Source organism: Liolophura sinensis, chromosome 7, assembly GCF_032854445.1.
Source record: "Liolophura sinensis isolate JHLJ2023 chromosome 7, CUHK_Ljap_v2, whole genome shotgun sequence".
NCBI lineage: Eukaryota > Metazoa > Mollusca > Polyplacophora > Chitonida > Chitonidae > Liolophura > Liolophura sinensis.
Genome location: NC_088301.1, coordinates 9071371 through 9080885, shown reverse-complemented (window position 1 = coordinate 9080885; position 9515 = coordinate 9071371). Strand labels below are relative to the sequence as shown.

General features: G+C 37.4%; 1 protein-coding gene across 1 annotated transcript in view; it reads right to left on the bottom strand.

Annotated features, from left to right (window-relative positions):
- Positions 1 to 231: 231 nt before the first annotated feature.
- The window catches only part of LOC135471978 (succinyl-CoA:3-ketoacid coenzyme A transferase 1, mitochondrial-like), a 32226-nt gene continuing 22942 nt past the window's right edge, over positions 232 to 9515 (bottom strand). Inside the window, exons 9-15 of the mRNA XM_064751446.1 lie at positions 8400 to 8494; positions 7427 to 7548; positions 6663 to 6738; positions 5331 to 5420; positions 4109 to 4189; positions 3339 to 3440; positions 232 to 2672 (exon numbers count right to left, since the gene is read on the bottom strand). Of these exons, the coding sequence (XP_064607516.1) occupies positions 2637 to 2672; positions 3339 to 3440; positions 4109 to 4189; positions 5331 to 5420; positions 6663 to 6738; positions 7427 to 7548; positions 8400 to 8494 (602 nt within the window). The 3' untranslated portion in view covers positions 232 to 2636. The remainder of the gene's footprint in view (positions 2673 to 3338; positions 3441 to 4108; positions 4190 to 5330; positions 5421 to 6662; positions 6739 to 7426; positions 7549 to 8399; positions 8495 to 9515) is intronic.

The window sequence follows — 9515 nt, the reverse complement described above, 5'->3', positions numbered from 1 at the left end:
TTGCACTCAGCTTATTTACACAATTACTGGCAACTCCTACACGATATGCACTGAATAGGCTATTTATAGAACATTGATGTCACAACTAAAATAACACCCTGCTTAGTCAACAATCTCACTTACTAAAAGTGTGATTTTCTACTTTTCATTTAGATAAAAAAAAAACTGGCAAACAATTCGGGGCGCGCACGTGCACGCACGCACGCACCCACACGCACGCACACACACGCACGCACACACACATATATACATAGCAGAAGCCTAAAAGTTGTAGCTTGTGATCAGAGGTCAAGAATTTGAAGGACCATCTTCCTGGAGTTCACAATCAGCACAAATTTATTATTCCCTAGGCACAGGAAAGAAAAAGACCTGTGAATTATGAATAAGATATCACAAATTAAAGACATAATTGGGTTGATGTTCATTGGCACAGAGTAGGCAGAGTAAATCATCAAAACTTTGTAAAACTTCCTTAAAGGTAGATTCGGCTGAGAAAACAGTTAAAAAGGTTCACATAAAAAGTCCATGTCATCACAAGGGCTAAATAATTATAATTAAACCTGGCACAAAGCTTTCTAGAAATAAAGACCCCTTCCATATAATTCATTTATTTGAGTAATGTTTTACACTGTGCTCAAGACTATTTTACTTACATCACCGCAGGTGCGAGGAAACCTGGCAGAGCCCTCCATACAACACCTTACAGTGCCAGATATCTCTAGTGGTATGCCTGTAGCTCACGTTTAGTACACCTGTAGTTGACCTCTAGCATTCCACTACTATTCCACCTTAGTGGAGGCTAATTAGAATTACTTTTATGGTCAGTGGATGTGTAAACAGTCAATATTAATTTTTATACGCATGTTTTGAGGTACTGCCTTACGACACATTGGGAATGTTCTACTAGCAATTTTATCTCAATGCAAAACACTCTAGTTAAAGGATAGGGAAGAAATCGAACGTGCCATTTCAACGTCATTTTGCACAGGGATGTCTCTTTGTTGTTGTAATAACAAATATGTGCATCCAACTCAAACTGTTGACTGGAATATGTTCTCTAATGAGTCAACTGCAGTGCCACAGTCTCACCATCAGCAAACCATTGGATGACCTCTAGGCCTCGTTCGATTTATACAGACAACAGTTCAATAACAGAAGAGACGAAAAAAAAATCTTTGACAGGAGACATAATAATGGCAAAGTACAAATCTACTTGACTAGTCAATTGAGGTAAAGCTAAAAATTTCATTAGTACAAAAGTGTTAAGAGAATATAGTACCTAACTGACATTCATACATGTTGTCCTCCATTCTGTATGTTTCCACGCTCACAATGAGGCTACATCCATAAGATGTCATTCCTAAAAATTCAGATTTAACCGGTTTTCACAAACAACCATGACGGAAACATTTTCTTAAAAGATTATAGAGATTAAATTGTAAAGGAATGATGTGTATTAAACCGTCTGTCTATTCCAACATGCATAGGCATTCTAAGTATTAAATCATGCATTCAACTGTTCCAACTTGTGAAGTACTGAATCCCTCATGTGTCCTATATTTACAGGTTGTATGAATAGTTTACTCATGAAAAAATGTTTCCCCTTTATATTTATTAATTGTGTATTACAATACTTCAGACACACATGTGAATGTTTCAGAGAATACAACTACTACTGCTGATACAGAAACACACTCACTGAGAAATATTTAACTATATCATATCAGTAAACTCGCTTTACTTCTTGTTCCATTTTTTACAATGCAGCAACAAAAAAACTCTTCACTTCTAAAATTATATTATCTTTTACATAATTACTTTATCCAGGCATGGTCCAGACTGGTTTGTTTCAGCTTCCAAACCATTTGCAATATCTGGCAATTCTTTTTCTTCAATACATTAAAATCCATACTTGTATGTGCCTTCAGAATAAGAAAAAAACACAAAATCTTCCAGCAAACAGAACACTATAATCACAATGAAAATGTATAGCGGCACATTATTATGCTGTTAGACAAATCAATCAGAAGGTAGTATTGCAAAGTATCACGTTAGAAAATACCTTTGTATCATTCATAAAAGTTGAACACATTTCTTGCAGTAAATATGTACATATACAGTGAAATATTTTTAAAAATATATTCAGATATATGCTAAAATAAAATAGCTGACTCACAAATATATTCAAACTAATTTTTTTTCCTTTTTAACTATCAAGTTATAGTTCTTACGAAGGGCTCACCACAAAATCCGGCCCAAGAGATTAAGAATTTATTCCCAAGTATATACAAAACTGCAACTGTGCATAACTTCATCTGGACAATAAACACGTGTGCACAATTTCCAGAGAAGTCCATGTGCTGACGTATCACATGTAACAATTCACATGAGTGCACATACACGTGTCCCATGGGTGATACACTTCCAGGCACCTGGTTTTCACAAAGAACTCTACAGTTCTTTTGCTCCATGGGATGAAGTTTCCGATCAGTAAATGTAATTTTTAGCTCGCATGTACAAATCCCCTGCACACTCTCCGATTGACTGGAATTTCCGGATGACGCTCTACAAAGTTACGCTGACAGAATAGAACAGCACACGTCTGATATGTTATTTTCTAGAACAAGAAGGAATCACTACACACTGCCCATTGGCTTCAGATCTTTTGACACCTGTAGACAAAAAAAAAAAGAAACAAATATTTTTAAAAATACAGGTATACAAGTTCATTTATACATTTATATGTTTGGCTGGTGTTTGATGTTGATTACCTGTACATATCACCATGAAACAGTGAGAGTAGGGGAACCTACAGATTCCCTGCCCAAGGATGGTTTTGAACCTGCACCTTGTGTGTCCTAGTGATTGAAAGGGAAGTGCCTTTGTGCACAACCCACTCCCAAAAAGACACCAATACTGCCAGCCCAAAGGTCTGCATTTCAAAACCTTATATCCAATTTCATTTCAGACTTACTGAAAGGTGTAGTTCAGAGATGGCCATAAAATTTGACGTATTAACAGTTATTCTTAACAAGACATTTTTTAACTTTATGGCTCACCAAAGCATGAATACAAAATGTAGGTGTGACCTTACCACACTTTCATTCAATATGATGAGCTGTTTGTGAAAACATGGCTGGAAAAATGATTAAGACCAAAATGCCAATACCTTTACTGAAAATGGAAACAATATCTGCGAGTCACTGAAATCAAACCATGTAATTTTAGCCAGATTTCAAATTCATGAACTTTGAAAAAAAAAAAGACAGATGAGTCCCTAGTGTTACCAACAGGGGAATATTAACACTGTAATTAATTACACTATAGTATTAATATACCTCAAATTCACAGCCTGTAGACTCAATAACCTCTTCTACTGTGACCCCTTCTGCCAGCTCAGACAGAGTCAGGCCGTTCTCAGAGTCCACATTAAATACACACTACAACAAACAAGTACACTTTTATATGCCAACACCATTACTATTTAAACAACCTCTTATCAATTCCTATTGTTTCTACATTTTATTGGTCATTATTTAAGCCTTTCTTATCTGACACTTGGCACATATTTTGCAGTTAATGTTTTTCGAAATTGTTATCTATCCTGTAAGTGGAAAATGTACTGTTGCGCATGGAAATATATGGCCAAACCAAACAGAATTTCTTGCTGATTTACCCATAAGGTACACATATGGTAAATGCATAGAGCAACGATTAATAAAACAATTAAAACATCTTATACAGGAAAATCAAAACGCTTTATATTTAAAGATTTAGCTCCAAACACGATATAAGTACACTTATAGTCAATAGTCAAAAGTCACAAAGTTTTTTAGAGGCGTACACACTGATAGCTTGTTTACACAACTACTGCAATTCTACAAATATATGAGAAATTTTAACCAGTTGTCTCCCTTTCTTCGTAATACACACAGGTTCCCACTTTGAATGAGTTAGCACACCCCATATCTGGAAATACAGCACTTTTACCACACTGGAGGTTAATCAAATTTTTTACCTCTAATTTTCAAGAGTACATGAAGGGAGGCTAATGCTACTGAATCTTTAAATTTGCTGACTCAGTGATGGCTGGCCCAAATGGCCTTACCTTTTCTGTAATAATCAAATCCACACATTTTTTTCCAGTGAGTGGTAGTGAACATTCATCCAAGATTTTGTGCTTTCCTCCCTGGAACGATAAACATAAAATATCGTTAACATGAACAATAAATCAATAAATGTTTTTCCAGTTAACAGTAAAACAGCCCTGTCCACAGTATGCATTCTTTGCATTTTTTGATATTTGAGAAGGAAACAGCTACCAGACTAGAATGCAAGAATTCCCAATATGGGCTGTTACAGTAAATGGACTGATTCTCTTTTCTCAGTTACATGTCAGCTATATTGTAATGGGGTCAATCAGAAATCAGCCATGTCAGCAATCAGCCCACAAGTTCCACTTGCTTATTTTGTAAATCTGGAAACATCCTATTAAAGATATGACTGGCCCTGCTGGCTTCAATGAGACTGTGACCCTAACATTTTACACTGTCCATTTGTTTCCTCATATAATTTATTTATTTATTTGATTGGTGTTTTATGCCGTACTCAAGAATATTTCACTTATACGACGGCGGCCAGCATGAGCTGGACTTGAACTCAAAGCGACTGCACTGGTGAGAGACTCTTGGGTCATTACGCTGCGCTAACGCGCTTACCAACTGAGCTATGGAGGCCCCCCTCACATAATTAAGGTTACCCCATATAATTAGGTTTCCCCTTATAATTAAAGGTTTCCACACATAATTAAACTGAAGGTTTCTCCACAAAATTAAAGGTTTCCCCACATAGTTCCCATGAGGTGTAGGGTCATGTGCTGAATAATTTCAAATTTGAATCGCACTTGATTGGTCGAAATGTGATACAAAGTCAGTTTATCCAATGACCATCTGCAAATAACAGGTGAACTCACCAAAGTGTCATATCTTTAGAAGCGCAGTTATCTTCAGTAAACTTTATGCAAGGCCACACAAATCAGCACCATCATATGCTACATGTATGTCATGTCATACACAATATTTACCCACCTGTATCTATTCATTCTGATTGGTGTTTTATGCTATACCCAAGATTATAACATTTACACAATGGCTGCCAGCATTGTGGTGTACGGCTACAAGTTTAATGGGCTTAATAAGATACACTATTACAAAGTTTATCACACAAACATGCGCACATACTCAGCATTTTATCTGTGTAACTCAACAATATCTGTACATTAGTCAGAAATGTATGCATGCCTCACTTTAATAAGTAAATACTACACTAGCCTTTGCAGTGTGTTCCATGGTTATGACAACCTTTGACCCTGGTGTGGAGACAAGGTCCATGGCTCCTCCCATACCCTTCACCATCTTACCCTGAAATACAACCGCATGTATTTATTTATTTGATAAGAGTTTATGTCGTACTCAAGAATATTTCACTTATAAGATGGCGGCCAGCATTGTGTTGGGAGGAAATGGGTGGGCCGGGGGGAACCCACGACCTTCTGCAAGTTGCTCACGTATCACCGGAGAGGACACCAGCATGAGCTGGACTTGAACTCACAGGGACTGCTACTGAGATGCTTCTGGGTCATTGTGCTGACAGTACTAGTAGTGGTGTTTGCCTCCAATCCCTTTCACACACAACACAAAATTAATATCATTCCTAACAAGAGTCCATCCACTTCTTCTGCCCTGCTGGTCAACTATTCCAAATTATGCACAAATTTACTAAACTATTCCAAGTTTATTAAAACACATGCTCCATACATTTATGGGTTTACTTGGGAGTTTTATGAGATTCAAGTGGACATGACAAGCTTCACCTATAAATTCTTCCCTGGTGTCTTACTAAGTCTGTAGGTTGTATTAACTGGAAGTTGGTAAGAAGATACAGCTTATGTGCATGAAAGATGAAAGGCACAGATGCATGACTTCTGCTTTTCAACACTGTGACAATGTGAACGATGAAAGCTGCCATTTTTAATATAAATATCCTTTGCAGGGTTTCCTCCCACTATAATGCTGGCCGCTGTCGTGTTATATAGTTGTGACAGGCTCCTTAAAGTTTAAGTTTTTGACGCTAAAGCAGTGCATAGTTATTTCGGCTGTTGAAATTGAAAATTTACATGTACCTTTAATGAAAGTATTTAGCTACCAAACACAAACTTCAATTAAAGGCTCAATTTTACACACTAAATATTATGTATTTAGTCTGAATGCACTTACAGAGGCACACGTCATAAATACAATACTTCTGGCTCTGAAAGCTTCAATTTTTCTCACGGGATATCATCCTGTCTTGCAAACAAACCAGGAGACACTGTTCTTAGATCACAGAACTCTCAGCCAAACAAAATGTGTTTACCCTAATTCCTCATGCTTTTTGCATGTGAAAGAGCAACTTTCAGTGCAATTTATGCACACTTTTAATTTGACTTTGGAGACAAGACTACATTGGTTGAGGGCTTAACAAAAAGTATCATGTTATCAATCAACACAGAATAATGCCTTCAGAATATCCTTGAATACCAAACACCTTGTAAACATGTGAAAAGGTTAAGAATTACATGGGAGACATTTTACTGTCCCTACAGAAAACACAATGAAACTTACCGGAATCATATAGTTGGCCAAGTCTCCGTATCTTGACACCTGCATGGCTCCAAGCATAGTCATTCCAATATGGCCCCTGTACCATAAGAAACACAGAAACTACTTACTACACCATATGTATTTTCAACAGCCTGTTTGCCCCTGAGGTCTTATATGTATTTTCAACGAAGTTTATTTATCATTACCAAAGTCATAGACAAATCTATAAATGTCACACATGACAAAAGTCAGTGATTTATCCTGGGGCTTCCGGGTTTCTCCACCCATAAATCTGATAGCCATTGTATAAGTGAAAAATTCTTGAAAATGGTGTTAAACAATGTCAATCAAATAAACCAACAAAAAGGAGGCATTGTTGTGATATAGCCAAAACAATATTAAACACAGCATTAACCCTGCAAAAAGTAAGTAGCTCAGTGCAGGTATGAAGTATGAACATGTTTGTATGTCTGTCTGGAGTTTAATGTCGTACTTAGCAATTTTTCGGTCACACATTGCATGTTCTTGTGGCAGGGCAGGTCCATGCATCATGTAGAAGACACCAGACATGACACCTCACCCAGTCACATTATACTGACACCTGGCGAACCGGTCTTGTTTCCTTGCTCTAACCTCTCAGTGCTAAGCGCCAAGCGAGGCAGTTGCAAGCACCATTCTTAAAGTCTTCTGTATGACCGGATCTGAGTTTGATCCCTGGAGCTTCGAGGTGGACACTCTAACCATTAGGTTACCGAAGTGGTCAGGGTTTGAAGTAAATGTCTTACCCTCTAATCATAGCGAAGGATTCGTCACTGCTGAAGTATGATGCTCCAGGGATGACCGTCACGGTCTCTTTACCAGCGTTAATCAGGTCAGCATCCACCTCTTCTCTGGTCGGCATTGGGCCCTTCACAAAACACATCATTAGGCACATGAATTCATGTTTAATGTAATTTAATTCCTCATATATATATATACATATATTGACGAATAAATTTAATTTACTTTCTTTATCAAAACAAGAGACTTATTTAACACATGTACAAGTTTTATTGTAATTTATGTCAGTCTATATCCCATGCTATATACTGCAAGCAAAACTTATATATTGATCAAGCTGGTTTAATCTATTAACATAATCTATTAGGGAGTCTCAAAATAAATCTGCTCCCAAAACATGATCAAAACTGGACAATACTTGGAGTAGTTATCATACTGAGACCAAATGATCAAAAATTGGTCAGAGAGATTCGAACTGAATTTTGAACTTTGCAAAATCGTGGGACTAAAATGCAAAGAAATGAAACAGGCAAAAAATATAAAAATCGCAAAATATAAGTGTTTGGTTTATAGATTCATAAACAAAACATAGGGAACAATGGCTGTCAGCCTGTGGTACAGATTTTACCATACTGAGCAGAGATGGTCAATAAGCATTATTTTGAGACCCTTACCACTTTTTATTATTATAAATACAATAAACTGGCAATTATTTTATTTATTTAGTTACTTGATTAAAATTTTATGCCGTACTCAAGAATATTTCACTCAAATACAACGGTGGCCAGCATTATGATTGGGGAAACCCACAACCATCTGCAGATTGCTAGAAAACCTTCTCATGTATGACTGAAGAGGGAGCCAAAGTGAGCTGGACTTGAACTCACAGAGATTGGAGAGAGGTTACTGGGCCAGTGTACTGTTGTGTAATACACAAAGATGAGGACAGACAGACAGACACAGAGATGGTGTACTCACCAGACCTAGCACCCCGTTTTCACTCTGAAGGTTCACCTTCAACCCCTGGGGAATGTAGTTACTGGCCAACATAGGCATGCCGATACCCAGGTTAGCTAAGGGACAGGTGAAGGATTTATGGTGCTGAGACAAACCATTCTCACAAACACTATGATCTTGAAAAATATGGTGGGTTTTTTCCTTCAAATATACTTCATCATTTATCTCTCTTTGTTTTTCAGAGCGTCAGTTGAATGATCCAGGACAATTTGATGTTCCAAACTTATTCATTTACTATCTATTTGATTGTTTTTTTTATGTCGTACTCAAGAACATTTCACTTATCCAATGGGGGCCAGCATTATGGTGAGAGCAAACTGTGCAGAGCACAGGGGATACCCTCAACCATCCAAAGGTTGCTGTCAAACCCGCCTATGTACTGGGAAACCAGCATGAGCTGAACATGAACTTAGAGTGACAACACTGCTGGGAGGTTCCTGGTCAGGGCGTAGCATGGGCACGCTTACCACCTCGGCCATGGAGGCCCCTCTTTTACAATATGAATGTAAAAATGTAAATATAAGCAATAGTTTGTTTAACCTAAAATTTTGCATTTCTAGCGGCAAACAATAGACATAAAATACTTCTTTGTCACTGAAATTTTTCCCGTAGGATATTGCCCTGTCTACAAACCTAAGAACACCTGTCTATGGATGAACAAAACTCTCACAGAAAGGTAATATGAGTGGCTTAATCATGGACAACGTTTTAGGTCAAATAATGTCTTACATGTACCCTAATCCTCTGACCTTTTCAACCATCTCTGTGACCAATATTTTGAAACATTCTGAGAGAAGTATGGGGTGTAGAGAAATAATTTGCTAAGTTTTATGAAGCTTGGATCTTCAGTGCCACAAACAAGTCATTTTTGGCCTCATTTTCATAGTAATTGTATGCACAGATTCAATTGAAAACGAGTGCTTTAGAGGTTGAAAGGTTGAAGATTTACATGCAGTTCAAAATAGTGGATAGCATCATTTCCACTCTCTGACCAAGAGCTTCATGTAGATCCACAGGCCGGCTTTATATATAGGCTATAAAAGTGGAATGCCCCCTAAAGGCTTCAGTGTGTTTGTG